The sequence below is a fragment of the Heterodontus francisci genome, chromosome 19, assembly GCF_036365525.1.
Source record: "Heterodontus francisci isolate sHetFra1 chromosome 19, sHetFra1.hap1, whole genome shotgun sequence".
In the NCBI taxonomy this organism is placed as follows: domain Eukaryota; kingdom Metazoa; phylum Chordata; class Chondrichthyes; order Heterodontiformes; family Heterodontidae; genus Heterodontus; species Heterodontus francisci.
The window spans coordinates 49,259,092-49,275,001 of record NC_090389.1 but is presented as its reverse complement, the minus strand read 5'-3'; the positions used below and the strand labels follow the sequence as shown (position 1 = coordinate 49,275,001).

At 43.3% G+C, this 15,910-nt stretch overlaps 1 protein-coding gene across 1 annotated transcript in view; it reads left to right on the top strand.

Moving 5' to 3' along the window:
* The window catches only part of synpra (synaptoporin a), a 137,484-nt gene extending 122,499 nt beyond the window's left edge, over positions 1 to 14,985 (top strand). The window contains exons 5-6 of the mRNA XM_068052267.1: positions 4,320 to 4,511; positions 14,615 to 14,985. Coding sequence (XP_067908368.1) covers positions 4,320 to 4,511; positions 14,615 to 14,929 — 507 coding nt within the window. The 3' untranslated portion in view covers positions 14,930 to 14,985. The remainder of the gene's footprint in view (positions 1 to 4,319; positions 4,512 to 14,614) is intronic.
* Positions 14,986 to 15,910: the final 925 nt, after the last annotated feature.

Genomic DNA, 15,910 nt, shown 5'->3' with positions numbered 1-15,910 from the left:
TCCAGGCCTCGCTGCCGTAGAGCAAGGTACTGAGGACACAGGCCTGATACACTCGGACTTTTGTGTTCCGTGTCAGTGCGCCATTTTCCCACACTCTCTTGGCCAGTCTGAACATAGCAGTGGAAGCCTTACCCATGCGCTTGTTGATTTCTGCATCTAGAGACAGGTTACTGGTGATAGTTGAGCCTAGGTAGGTGAACTCTTGAACCACTTCCAGAGCGTGGTCGCCAATATTGATGGATGGAGCATTTCTGACATCCTGCCCCATGATGTTCGTTTTCTTGAGGCTGATGGTTAGGCCAAATTCATTGCAGGCAGACGCAAACCTGTCGATGAGACTCTGCAGGCATTCTTCAGTGTGAGATGTTAAAGCAGCATCGTCAGCAAAGAGGAGTTCTCTGATGAGGACTTTCCGTACTTTGGACTTCGCTCTTAGACGGGCAAGGTTGAACAACCTGCCCCCTGATCTTGTGTGGAGGAAAATTCCTTCTTCAGAGGATTTGAACGCATGTGAAAGCAGCAGGGAGAAGAAAATCCCAAAAAGTGTGGGTGCGAGAACACAGCCCTGTTTCACACCACTCAGGATAGGAAAGGGCTCTGATGAGGAGCCACCATGTTGAATTGTGCCTTTCATATTGTCATGGAATGAGGTGATGATACTTAGTAGCTTTGGTGGACATCCGATCTTTTCTAGTAGTCTGAAGAGACCACGTCTGCTGACGAGGTCAAAGGCTTTGGTGAGATCAATGAAAGCAATGTAGAGGGGCATCTGTTGTTCATGGCATTTCTCCTGTATCTGACGAAGGGAGAACAGCATGTCAATAGTCGATCTCTCTGCACGAAAGCCACACTGTGCCTCAGGGTAGACGCGCTCGGCCAGCTTCTGGAGCCTGTTCAGAGCGACTCGAGCAAAGACTTTCCCCACTATGCTGAGCAGGGAGATTCCACGGTAGTTGTTGCAGTCACCGCGGTCACCTTTGTTTTTATAGAGGGTGATGATGTTGGCATCGCGCATGTCCTGGGGTACTGCTCCCTCGTCCCAGCACAGGCATAGCAGTTCATGTAGTGCTGAGAGTATAGCAGGCTTGGCACTCTTGATTATTTCAGGGGTAATGCTGTCCTTCCCAGGGGCTTTTCCGCTGGCTAGGGAATCAATGGCATCACTGAGTTCCGATTTGGTTGGCTGTATGTCCAGCTCATCCATGACTGGTAGAGGCTGGGCTGCATTGAGGGCAGTCTCAGTGACAGCATTCTCCCTGGAGTACAGTTCTAGGTAGTGCTCAACCCAGCGGTCCATCTGTTTGCGTTGGTCAGTGATTATGTCCCCCGATTTAGATTTGAGGGGGGTGATCTTCTTGATGGTTGGCCCAAGAGCTCTCTTCATGCCATCATACATTCCTCTGATGTTTCCGGTGTCTGAGGCCAGCTGAATATGACTGCATAGGTGTTGCCAGTAGTCGTTTGCGCAACGCCTAGCTGTTCTTTGTGCAGTACTTCTGGCTGCTTTAAGTGCTGCGGATGTTAAATCGCTGGGGGCTTTCTTGTAGTTCAAAAGTGCAATGCGCTTAGCGGCTATGACAGGTTCCAGCTCTTCATTATGAGATTGAAACCAGTCTGCATTTCTCTTCGCACTTTTGCCGTAGGTGGTCAAAGCTGACTCATAGATGGCGTCTCTGATGTGGGCCCACTTGGTCTCAGCATCCCCTGTGGGAGTGTTTTGAAGGGCTGTTACAAGTGAATTTAGAAATTTTTGTAACAGCTGTGGGTGAGAAATTCTGCTCGTGTTGATGCGCGGGTGGCCCTTCTGCTTGGAATGATGCAACTTCTTTGGTCTGAGTCTAACCTTGCTGCACACCAGGGAGTGGTCGGTGTCGCAGTCCGCACTGTGGAAGCTGCGTGTGATTTGAACACTGTTTAAGGCGGCTCGCCTTGTGACAATGAGGTCTAGCTGGTGCCAACGACGTGATCTTGGGTGCCTCCATGAAACCTGGTGACAGGGTTTAGTGTGAAAGAACGAGTTGGTGATGCAGAGGTTATGATAGGTACACAACTCAAGCAGTCTCTGCCCGTTCTCATTCATCCTTCCAACGCCATAGCGCCCAAGGCAGGAGGGCCATGAGTCATGGTCGGCCCCAACCCTGGCATTAAAGTCCCCCAGCAGGAATAGGTGTTCGGTGTTGGGGATGCTGCTAATGATGTTATGGAGTTGTTCATAGAACTGGTCTTTAGCTTCAGGTGCGGAACAGAGTGTTGGAGCATAGATGCTGAGTAGGTGTACTGGACCAGAGGTGGTGAGCAGTCGGATGGACAGTATGCGTTCCGAGCCATTTGAGGGAGGCTCTATCATGCTGAGCAAGGAGTTTCTGATGGCGAAGCCCACTCCATGCTGTCTTGGTTCTTCAGGATCCCTGCCCTGCCAGAAGAAGGTGTAGTCTTGCTCTGCTAGAGAGCCACTCGCGGGGAGGCGAGTCTCCTGAAGTGCTGCAATGTCCACATTGAGTCTACTGAGCTCGTTGTTAATGACCATGGTCACAATTACCTTGGATGTGATTTGTGACTTTGATATGGGCTGTTTCTGTCCTGTGGCAAAGGCAGAAACCTGATTGGAGGGGTTCAAATGTGGCATTGTGGGAAAGTTGGGCATGGGTGTGAGAAGCAACATGTTCAAGGTCTTTAAAGAGAGACAGGAGGTTGAGAGAGGGCAATAGTTTGCAAGGACAGTAGGGTCTGATGTATTTCCTTTCATTCTGCTGTTTTGCTGTTTGATATTTGACAGCCTGAAGAATCATCTTTATGTCTTTGACTAAAATAACACACTGTGTTTCCAAGCTTCTGATAGATTACTAACAACTATCATTGAGCTGTGGGTGTACTCTAGTCCTACAGTTTTGAAGTTGAATTATTTGCTTAGATAGGTCCTTAATTTCCACTTTTAACAGGTGTCTGCTGATCTCTTGCCCATTACAGTGAAAGACTGCTAGAACTCCTATGGAATTTCAGGGTCATAGGGATTTTCTTCTAAAGTTAACTATAATTCTTGCAAAAATTTGAGTAGGAACAATGGGGTAATTTTAACCCTGAATAAACATGTGGGTTGGGGTCAGGTTAGATGTTAACATTTTAAAAATCTCAAACTCGACTCCAACCTGCTCACATCCAGGTTTAACGGAGGCTGGACAGGGAGGTGGGCAGCTAATTCACTCCCAGGAGGCAGGTTATCCATTTGAATATTAAATATGAAGCTCCCAGCCTTATATATGCTTTACATGTTTGATCCTGATCAGCCAGATTTCTCAGGCCTCAGGAAAGCCAGCAGCTCAAGGGAGACAAGGATAGCTTAGGAGAAAAATTAAATACCTTGCAGCACTGTTTGTGGGGCAATAGGAGCAGCACTGCTTCCCCAGCCACCTCCCTCCCAGGTGCCCCCAAGATTACCTCCTTCCCTGGGAAGGGACTCCCCCCAACCCCCCAGAGCGAGGAACCGGACCCCCCTCTGCCCCCCCACCCCATGTTCCTTCTAGCAGCTGGAGGTTACTTACAGCTGCAGCTTGTTCTGGAGTGCTCCCTGTCAAGCTTGTCAATCAGGTGGGGATCCTGATATAAAAAATGTTGCACATTCTGGAGTTTAAAATTTCACAGCTTGCAGGGAAGCTGGACATCCAGGTTACCTGACCGAAGTTCCACGCACCCACTTCACTGCCCTCTTACCACACCCACCCCTGCCAATATCAACAGCCATGTTTTTGCTCATAATCCAGCAGTGTTTCACTATATAATGTTTTTTAAAGTATTGATTTTGAGTGAATAGAATGCAATTAAGCAGTTCTTGTATCAAATACCATAAGCACAAAAGTGGCTTATACACCGACGCCAGTCTTTAGACTGTATTACAATTTTGTGATTATGCTGTTTTAACCAGGTTTTCGTTCACTGTTTATCAATTCCAGTTTCTCTTTCTATGTCTCTCTTCTCCTAGTTTTTCTTTTTCAGATTCGTGTCTTCTGTTGCCGTCACAGTTTTCATGGTCAAACTTGAGACTTCCACAGTCACCATAGCAACTGGAAAGAAGCAAACTGAATAGCAAAGGATCAAGTGACTGGAGGAGATTATGGGCCAGTTTTCCTCCCTGTTTATGCATGGGAACAGATGGATGCTCAAGGATTCAAAACTCTACATTTATACATTTATTAATATCACCATATTTATAATATGAATGGAATTTATTTGATTACACCATGTTTGACAATGTGCAGCACTTGTGTGTTTTTAAGACAAGACATATGCAATTTTTAAGTGATTGTTTTAAAAATCTTTTCCAGGATTTCATTGTGACTGTGGTCTTCTCATTCATGTGGCTTGTGGGATCATCAGCCTGGGCAAAAGGACTCTCTGATGTCAAGGTTGCCACGGATCCCGATGAAGTGCTTTTGCTAATGTCAGCGTGCAAACAGCAGGGCAATAAATGCTTGCCTGTCAGAAATCCTGCAATGTCAGGATTAAATACATCTGTTGTAAGTTGAAAACTAATATTAATGTATATTTGAAGTAACTTCCCAAATTCAGCTGTACCATTGCAGCAGGAAAGATAGAATAAAGAGTAACTAGGTATAATTTTTGCATAGCTCTTGGTAGTTGTGCATTGATCAACACCGGCAAAGTTCTGGGATTAAAGGTCAAGAAATTACATGTGTGTGTGGGCCAGTGGGGAAAGAAGGGAATAACAATAAATTGGGAAGTGGATGGTTGAGTGATTTAAAGACAATAAAAATAAATGGAGGGGTGTCAATACAAAACATAACAAAAAAAGGAACCCCAGTTTAACATTTGTCACTTTAGCAGTAAGATTATTCATAAAGCGATAGGCCCAAATCCACAGATTATGATCCCAGCACTTATGCTGGGGGACACCATTGTGTTTATGGGGTCAATGGGAGGACATTTCCTGAGCTTGGATTAAATGGGAACAGCATTACTTTGGGTAAATCTCTGGAACCCATGTGTCCCAAGGCCATGGAAACTTTGGTCTCTGCCCATCCTCAGAAGTGAGGGGCGATGGGGTGTGTCCTGGCCTGCAGACCCCACCATGCTCCCCTTGGTCTACTAAGCACCAGGGTTCATCTGTAGAATTTTCCAAAAAGGGTTCCTCTGTATCTTCAGAGTCCAGGGTTTCCGTTAGTGAGGCCCACATGAACCCCTCACTCAGCGTATGGACTATCACTATATGCAGGGGCCCACTGAAATTGAGGAACATTAACTCCCAGCTTAGCAAGGGCCATTTCTGGCTGCACTACCTGGCCATCATTTGCCTTGTACGAGATGGATGGAAATTCTGATGGTCTTCCACTGGCGTTAAAGTTACTCTATGTTCTTTCTTTCCTGCTCTAATGGCACAGCTGAGTTTTAGAAAATACTTCATGCAGAACCGTAGGCAAAGATCCTCAACTCACCAATCTATGACATAGGACCAGAGGAATTCACAAAGAATTTTGAGGCAATGTTCTTTATGATCTGCAGTTTTTCTTCTTCAAGTATTCCACAAGCTGGATGTCTGAATACACTCAGCTCCCGGTGCTACAGAGAGGGAGAGAGATGGGGAACCATTATATTGGATCTCCAAACCCTTTATATTGCACAAGGTGAACCTGGGGCTGCATCTATAATAGGTCTTTTGGCCAAGAGGTCTTGTGGCTGTTCTCCAACAGCAGCCACACCAGCCAGAAGGTCTCGAGGGAAGCAGCCAGTACTGTAACCAAGGGCCTGAGAGGCCTGCACCTGTTTTCCCACCCCTGATTCACAGTATGGTCTCTTTCAGGGAACAGATTTGCACCAGGGGTGTGACAGAGTCTTGCAAATGACCCAACCCATGAAATACAGACACTCCGAGACCTGAATGATACAGCAAAGTTTGGGCTCACTGTGCTGTTCAGTTCCCAGAGAAAGGAGGGGTGGAGATATCAGAGGCATGATGTCTTACTAATTCAATCTGGTCAAACATCTGTTTTCTTGAAAGAAAATGCTTGTCTGATTAGTAACTAATCTTGAATGCAGTTTCAAGAAACTATATACCAGTCTAGATAATATCATAAAATGGTGCCGTTACAGAGATGATTAAACACCACTGCTAATTTAGTAAGCTTGAATCCTTACACCACTAAATGTGCCAGATGTCTTGTAGAGTAATATGGAAGAGGAAATGGCTTGCTACATTAATTAACACAGCTTATACTTCAACATAAGCTATTATGATAACAAAGTTCAGAACAGATCAGAATATTAAATTAATGTGATTTGTGCAGCATATGCTTGCTGTGTTTGAGTACTTTTTATATTATTGTTATCTTGGTAGACTGTAGTCCAGGGAGGTGGACTTGTTTAAAGGACACTGAAAAGAACTGTCTGCATTTCAAATTGTATTATTTCAACTTCAGATAGTTTCCAAAGTATATAGTTTCAAATTACTGAGAAAATTACATTATTTACTGTCAAGAATGGGATATTCTCCAGTCAAAGAACGATGTAGTTCAATTTAAGTGCAACAGACCTGAGAAATTCCTTTAATGTGCAAAAATGCAGCAAGCATCCATAATATGCTGCATCAATTAAAAAAAGTTCTTTCCAAATGCAATTTCTATTGTGATTTATCTGTTTTTCCTTGAAATGAGGGCTGTCAATAGTTTGTGGTGATAGGTAATTTAAAATGGCAGGCTGGGAAATGGAGAAAAATGCAGAAATATATGCAGAAGAAAATGAAAGAACACTTCAGGGAAAAATTGATGAATAAATGGTCAAGAGGAATGAAAAAGGGAGAAGCATAGAGGAAGAAGTCAAAGGAGAATAAAATATCAGAAGTCACATTAACTTGCACTTGTTCATAATTTTCCAGTCTTCCTTAGACTCAGGGTGGTGTCAAGAGGACTGGAGAATTGTAAATGTTACACCCTTGTTCAAAAAAGGATGCAAAGATAAGCCCAGCAAATACAGGCCAGTCAGTTTAACTTTGGTGGTGGGGAAATTTCTAGAAACAATAATTCAGGACCAAATTAATAGTCACATGGACAAATGTGGGTTAATTAATGAAAACCAGCACAGATTCATTAAGGGAAAATCATGTTTAACTAAAATAAAAGCAAAATACTGCGGATGCTGGAAATCTGAAACAAAAACAAGAAATGCTGGATTCACTCAGCAGGTCTGGCAGCATCTGTGGAAAGAGAAGCAGAGTTAACGTTTCGGGTCAGTGACCCTTCTTCGGAACTGGTTGGTAGTGGAGTTCCCCAGGGGTCAGTGTTGGGACCCTTGCTCTTCCTGATATATATTAATGACCGAGACCTTAGTTCCGAAGAAGGGTCACTGACCCGAAACGTTAACTCTGCTTCTCTTTCCACAGATGCTGCCAGACCTGCTGAGTGAATCCAGCATTTCTTGTTTTTGTTTCATGTTTAACTAATATGCTCGAGTTTTTTGAAGAGGTAACAGAGAGGGTTGATGAGGTCAATGCTGTTGATGTGGTGTACAATAGCTTCCAAAAGGCATTTGATACAGTGCCACAGTATAAACTTGTCAGCAAAGTTATAGCTCATGGAAAAAAAGGGACAGTAGCAACATGGATACAAAATTGGCTGAGTAACAAGAAACAGAGGGTGGTGGTTAACGGATGTTTTTTGCGCTGGAGCAAGGTTGGTAGTGGAGTTCCCCAGGGGTCAGTGTTGGGACCCTTGCTCTTCCTGATATATATTAATGACCGAGACCTTAGTGTAGAGGGCACAATTTCAAAATTTGTGGATGATACGAAACTTGGAACAATTGTGAACTGTGAGGAGGATAGTGTAGAACTTCAAAAGGACATAGACAAGTTGGTGGAATGGGTGGATAAGTGGCAGGTGTAGTTCAATGTGGAGAAATGTGAAGTTATTCATTTTGGTAGGAAGAACATGGAGAGACAATAGTACATAAAAGATACAACTCTAAAGGGGATGCTGGAGCAGAGGGACATGGGTGTATGTGCATTAGTCATTGAAGGGGCAGGACAGGTTGAGAGCAGTTAATAAAGCATACAGTATCCTAGGCTTTATTAATAGGGGCATCAGGCACAAGAGCAAGGAGGTTATGTTGAACTTGTAAAGGACACTAGTTCACCTTCAGCTTTAGTATTGCATCCAGTTCTGGATGCCGCACTTTTGGAAGGATGTAAAGGCATTAGAGAGGGTGCAGAAAAGATTCACGAGAATGATTCCAGGGATGAGAAACTTCAGTTATGAAGATAGATTGGAGAAGTTGGGATTGTTTTCCTTGGAGAAGAGAAGGCTGAGAGGAGCTTTGATAGAGGTATTCAGAATCAATCTTGCTATGTGCCTCTCTGGCATTTTTCATTCTCCCATGCTGGTCCGTACATTCCATCCTGCTGTGTTGGTCCTCTTTGTCAGTGTCCATCCCATCCTGATAATCTGTGGAACTTCCTTTGCATTTCCGGTTAAAGTCCATGCCTGTTGTGCCCAAGGAGCTCAATATCAATCCGCTTGGATCAGTCACGATAAAATCATTTATTGTTGAGGATATGTCCATATTTTGGTCTGCCATTGGATGATCTTGTAGAGATAGGGTGAACAGGTCTGGACAGAGTAGATAGAGAAAAACTGCTCCCACTCATGAAAGGATCGAGAACGAGAGGGCACAGATATAAAGTGATTGGCAAAAGAAGCAAAAGCAACATGAGAAAAAACTTTTTCTCACAGCGAGTGGTTAGGATTTGGAATGTGCTGCCTGGAAGTGTGGTGGAGGCAGATTCAATCCAGGCCTTCAAAAGGGAATTAGACTGTTATCTGAAAAGGAAGTATGTGCAGGGTTACAGGAGAAGGCAAGGGAATGACACTAAATTGCTCATTCGGAGCGCCGGTGCAGACATGACGGGCCGAATGGCCTCCTTCTGTGCTGTAACAATTCTGTGATAAGTAGATTTCGGTCACATAATGCATTTCCCTGTCTGCAATTGACTTTTCTTTATCTTCTGTGGTACCAAGTTATGATAAGTCAAATGAACATAGTGGGCCACTGAGATGCACACGGGGAATAAGCTCTTGGGCAGGAAGCCTGCAGGAATTTCAGGATGTCTACCCAAGTGTCTCCATGGGAGATCCAGCTGATATTAACGGCAGGTCTCATTTGCAACCTGTCAGCCAGCCACCCACCTGAAGCAAGAGTAAAGAGACAACTGCCCATCTGCCAGCACTCCAGTAAGTCATGGAAGGGGGCTCAGCAGGGTCTCCCAGGTGGGAAGGAGAGGAATCCTGGCCCCACAAAGATAAGTTTGATACTTACTTTTTAGTTTTTACCTTTACACTTCTTCCTTAACTGCCTTTACCAAGTGGGATGTCCTTATCCATCGGAGTTTCATGTACAGCAACAACAATTTGCATTTATATAGCATATTTAACAGAGTAAAACATTCCAATGCATTTCACAGGACTGTTAACAAAGAAAATTTGATACTCAGCCATATAAGGAGAGATAAGGACTGGCGACCAAAAGCTTGGTCAAAGTGTTTGGTTGCAAGGAGCATCTTAAAGGCAGAGAGAGAGGTAGAGAGATGGAGAGGTTTAGGGAGGGCATTCCAAAGTTTAGGGCCTTGGCAGCTGAAGGCAAGGCCGCCAATGGTGGAGCAATTGAAATAGGGGATGTGCAATACAACAGAATTGGAGGAGTGCAGAGATCTTGGAGGGTTGTAGGACTGAAGGAGCTTACAGAGATAGAGAGGGGCGAAGCCATGAGGAGTTTTAAAATAAGGATGAGAAGTTTTAACTCGAGGCACTGTCATACCAGGAGCCAATGTAGGCCAGCCAGCACAGGACTAATGGGTGAACGGGACTTTGTGCGAGTTAGGATACAGACAGCAGAGTTTTGGATGAACTCAAGGTTATGGAGGATGCAAATTTAGGCAGGCCAGGAGAGCATTGCAATAGTCGAGACCAGAGGTAACAAAGAGAATTTCAGCAGCAGATGAGCTGAGACGGTGGTGGAGATAGGTGATGTTCCCGAGGTAGAAGTAGGCGGTCTTGGCAATGGAATAGATATGGGGTCGAAGCTAATCTCAGGGTCAAATAGGAAGCCAAGGTATTGAATGCTCTGATAAAAGCAAAATACTGCGGATGCTGGAAATCTGAAACAAAAACAAGAAATGCTGGAATCACTCAGCAGGTCTGGCAGCATCTGTGGAAAGAGAAGCAGAGTTAACGTTTCGGGTCAGTGACCCTTCTTCGGAACTGACAAATATTAGAAAAGTCACAGATTATAAACAAGTGCGGTGGGGGTGGGGCAAGAAATAACAAAGGAGAAGGTGCAGATTGGACCAGGCCACATAGCTGACCAAAAGGTCACGGAGAAAAGGCAAACAATATGTTAATGGTGTGTTGAAAGACAAAGCATTAGTACAGATTAGGTGTGAATACATTAACATATTGTTTGCCTTTTCTCCGTGACCTTTTGGTCAGCTATGTGGCCTGGTCCAATCTGCACCTTCTCCTTTGTTATCTCTTGCCCCACCCCCACCTCACTTGTTTATAATCTGTGACTTTTCTAATATTTGTCAGTTCCGAAGAAGGGTCACTGACCCGAAACATTAACTCTGCTTCTCTTTCCACAGATGCTGCCAGACCTGCTGAGTGATTCCAGCATTTCTTGTTTTTGTATTGAATGCTCTGGTTCAACCTCCAACAGTGGCCAAGAAGACAGATGGATTTGGTGACTAGGGAAAAAGTTTGTTGCAGAGTTGGAAGACAATGGCTTTGTCCTTCTCAGAATTTAGTTGGAGGAAATTTTGACTTATCCAGTACTGGATGTCAGACATGTATGCAATGGAAACCTAATTAGTATATATTAATGAGGCTCCTGCCTGAGTCAAGTGGGCGCATCAACCGCAAGCAAAAAACTGCAGGGTTAAACCTGCTGGGGGTAGCATGGGAATGGAATAACAAATAGTCCACTTGATTTTAACTCCTGTCCCACCTGGTTCCTAATTTTAACTTGTGCATTTTCTTTAGAATGAAAATTCACATTAGTGAAAATAGTTATTATCTCTTCCATATCTAAAAATATCAGGATACAAATCACCAATAATTTTACAGAAACAACTCACAACTTGTTCCTTATAGATCATGTACACATGCCACTGCATTTATGGGAATTGTCAATGCTGTACTCATTTTTTGTTCTCACATTTTCTTCTATTAATGTGCACAGATTGAATACTGTACCAGATGACAGTAATGCATTACTAGGTATATTCAACTTATGGGAAAGGAAGACTCAGGCCAATAGGCTTCATGAATTAAGGTTCTTTTACACTGAAATAATGATCATCAATAACAGAATAATATCCTCGTCTTGGTCCTCTCAAAAACATGTCATAGAGTCATAGAGTTATACAGCACAGAAACAGGCCCTTCAGCCCATCATGTCTGTGCCAGCCATCAAGCACCTAACTATTCTAATCCCATTTTCCAGAACTTGGCCCGTAGCCTTGTATACAATGGCGTTTCAAGTGCTCATCTAAATACTTCTTAAATTTTGTGAGGGTTCCTGCCTCTACCACCCCTTCAGGCAGTGTGTTCCGGATGACAACCACACTCTGGGTGAAAAAGATTTTCCTCAAATCCCCTCTAAACCTCTTGCCCCTTACCTTAAATCTATGCCCCCGGTCATAGAGTCGTACAGCATGAAAACAGGCCCTTCAGCCCACCGCATCCATGCCGACCATAATGCCTATCTATACTTATTGACCCCTCCGCTAAAGGAAAAAGTTTCTTCCTATCTAACCTATCAATGCCCCTCATAATTTTGTATACCTCAATCATATCTCCCCTTAGCCTTTTCTGCTCTAAGGAAAACAACCTAGCCTTTTCAGTCTCTCTTCATAGCTGAAATGCTCCAGCCCAGGCAACATCCTGGTGAATCTCTTCTGCACCCTCTCCAGTTCAATCACATCCTTCCTATAGTGTGGTGCCCAAAACTGTACACAGTACTCCAGCTGTGGTCTAACTAGCGCTTTATATAGCTCCATCATAACCTCCCTGCTCTTATGTTCTATATTTGACTGTGCATCACCCCCTACTGTACCTCCACTCTGTATCCCATCCCTCTGCCAAATTAGTTAAACCGCGCCCCACACCCCCAACAGCACTAGCAAATCTCCCAACAAGGATGTTGATCCCGTTCCAGTTCAGGTGCAACCAGTCCGACTTGTACAGGTCCCACCTTTGCCAGAAACAGACCCAGTGATCCAGGAAACTAAAGAACCTCCCCCCTGCACCACCTGCTTAGCCCACATTCATCAGCTCTATCCTCCTATTCCTATACTCACTAGCACGTGGCACTGGGAGTAATCCAGAGATTAGAACCTTTGAGGTCCTGCTTTTTAATCTGTTACCTAGCTCCCTAAATTCTTGTTGCAGGACCTTATCCCTCTTTCTACCTATGTCGTTGGTACCAATGTGTACCACAACCTCTGACTGTTCACTCTCTCCCTTCAGAATGTCCTGCAGCCGTTCTGAGACATCCTTGACCCTAGCACCAGGGAGGCAATATACCATCCTGGAGTCTCATTTGCGGCCACACAAATGCCTGTCTGGTCCCCTTCCAATTGAATCTCCTATCAGTATGGCTCTCCCAGTCTTTTTCATCCCCTCGTGTGCAGCAGAGCCATCTGTGGTGCCATGAACTTGGCTGCTGCTGCTTTCCCCTAGGAGGCCAACCCCCACAACAGTATTCAAAGTGATATATCTGTTTGAGAGGGGGATGGCAACAGGGCACTTCTGCACTACCTGCCTGCATCTACTACTCCGCCTGGTGGTCACCCATCCTTGTTCTGCCTCTGCAGCCATTACCTGCGGTGTGACCACCTCGCTAAACGTGCTAGCCACGATGTCCTCAGCATCACAGATGCTCCACAGTGAGTCCGTCCACATCTCCAGCTGTGCAATGTGGTCAGCTAGTAGCTGCAGCTGGACACACTTCCTGCACACATAGTCGCCAGGGACACTGGAAGTGTCCCTGATTTCCCACATAGCACAGGAGGAGCATGCCATGGGGCTGAGTTCTCCTGCCATGACTTAGCCTTAGATTAAGCTCCTTAGTTACTCCCTTTAGTTTAGAGTACTAATTACGATAGGGACCTTATTCCACTCCAAACACTTCCTACTACGATCTAAAATCCCTACCTTTACTTTTACTTCAGCTATTGAAAGTAGTGAAAAAGGGTAGGAATACCCACCTGTTCCTACTTACCAATCAGCTGCCTCCCCTTGCAATACGTCACTTTCTGAACTGTGACGTCAGTTGTGAAACTCTCTCGCTGTCCCTGTGAGAGTGTGAGAGAGTATGCCTCTTTTAAGCCGCTGGAACTCCCGCTGAGTGGTGCCTGTCCCCTTGCAGGTCTGCCTTGGTCTTGCTCTTTCCCTAGCCTCTCGCAGCCTCTTTTAAGCCGCTGGAACCCCCGCTCTCCGGTTTCTGTCTCCTCGCAGGGCCACCTCAGTCTCGCTCATTAGTATTCCACTAATTCCCATATCTCGTACAGTTGTACAACAGAAATCAACTTTAATATTAGATGCCCAAAATTACTGCTTGAATTCTTGACTGAATAACAAGACAACTAGAATTTGGTGTAGGGATTTGGTGGAAATGGAAATAATTAATTATGTGTTATTTCAATTCCTAAAGATAATTATGCTGAGAGCTAAAATTATATTTGTCATTTCCACTTGTTAAGTAGTGTGGTAAATTGTTTTAAAGGTCACATAACACCTACAGTATGTACATATTGGGAGTAATTTTGTAAAGGCATCACTGTTTTCCTGCTGTCCTGCACTTTTTTGGTTGTCTTACAAGGTCTGATTTGGTTGATGGTGTAATAATAGCAATTACAGGTGGTGGAGCTACTCAGTCTCACTTGGAATCATGAATGTACACAGTCAACAAAGACTAGTTTATTTTCCAAATAATTATTTATGCTTTATATACTTTTATCTTTGAAGCTATATTTTAGAGTTAGAGTACTAGAGAAGATTTATTGTTAAGAAAATTAAAATAAGTATTTATATATTATGCATGTGTATAGACACTCAGCTATATGATAGTGTAGCAGTTCAGTCACTCACTATAAACTCGTGATGCTGACTTGTTTAAAGTCCTTATCTTCAGTTTCATTCTTACAAGAAAGAAATTCTTGTTTGTAAATTAACTGGTAGTTAAGATTACCAAGCATGGTCAAAATACAAACCCACCACCTTGAACTTGGTAATAATGGTATTTTGGGGATTTTACTAAGTGAAGCAGGGTGAAATGGCACTTGTGACACTTGAGAGCAACTTAGACAACTTGCTTATAGTTCATCACTTAAGAGTGATAATGCCAATCTTGCTGGTTCTACATACACAGTGACAGTCCATTGCCATCAAGCATTGTTTATTCATATGGAGATGCCTGTCCTAGATCTCTCTTAAGAGCTTTGCTTCTCAGGTTCAACTTGTCCTCGGAACCACAATGGTTATTAGCTTAAGATTACAAAAAAAATTATTAACAACAAAAATAAAACCTATACAAATTGCACATTTTCTCTCTTCCTTAGGTCTTTGGATTTCTTAACTTTATTCTGTGGGCTGGAAATATTTGGTTTGTGTTCAAGGAGACTGGCTGGCACACTTCAGGTCAGCGACACTCTCAAACCACCATGGAAAAGCAGCCAGCTCCAAGTGGCTTCAACCAACCCTACAACCAGCGGGCATGCGATCAAGAAAGCTACGGTCAAACTGCTGGATACAACCAACAAGGCTATGGACAGCAACCAGGTTATGGGCAACAAGCTTCCTATGGCCAGATTGGAGGATACAGTCAGGGTGGTTATGGCCAGAATCCTCCAACCTCTTTTACCAATCAAATGTAACGTGTTCTAGGTCTGGTATTTGTGGATCTTTTATCAGAGATCGCCATAGCACCAAGCTTTCTGTTAGAGCCAATTCATAATAAGGCATTAGGTATTACTGTGATATTGATAATGAGAAATATCAGTAGAAAGTGGCAGTGATTTCAATCACTTGTTAATAATAATGTCCACATGTTCAAATACTAGCATGGTGATGTAAGTATTGATGGTTACCTTAAGTAAATATCACTTTATAAAATCCCTCCATGGTTAGTGTCTTTTTTATGTTGTATTGAAATGGTAAAACCTGTAAAATTGTTGAAATGCACAAAATGTGTTTTGCTTGCATGCTGTTTGTTCCTGCCATCTGTGGTAGATTCCGTCTGAGCAAATAGTGTTAGAATTGAATTAATCTTTTTGGATTTTCATGAGGAATAAATAAGTGGCCCTTGTGTGACTACTAAATATTGCATTGTGTGTACTTAAAAATAGCTTGTGCATGATGTTGTTACAGCTCGTATATTATGGCCCACTTTACTGTGGGTAAGATCTCACCCTTATAGTTAGTAAAACAAAAATTTTTTTTATGCTGTACCTACAGGTATTACAATAGAATGGAATTTGCATTTCTATATTCAATTTAAAAATTGCATTTTGTTCAAAAACCCTTATTTTGTTTACTTTATATGTGTTATTTATTAGTGGAGGTGTAAGTGTGAATTTTTTTCAGCATGCAGGTGGTGTTTTTGTAATATATCTTTAAATTCACTACAGCAGAGAAAAACTGCATCAGATAACCCTAAAATACTGAAAAGGTCCTTACTATGGAAAATGCTTAACTTTTTATGAACGTAAATACAACCAGCTTCTAAAACTTGCCACTGCTATTTCTCCCTGTTATTCCTTGGTACAGTAAGTTATGTACCTGCCTGCAGTGTAGTGTCACTGTGTTGTCACACTAATGAAATAGTGGTTGTAGAAATACTGAATCTGTATGTGTGT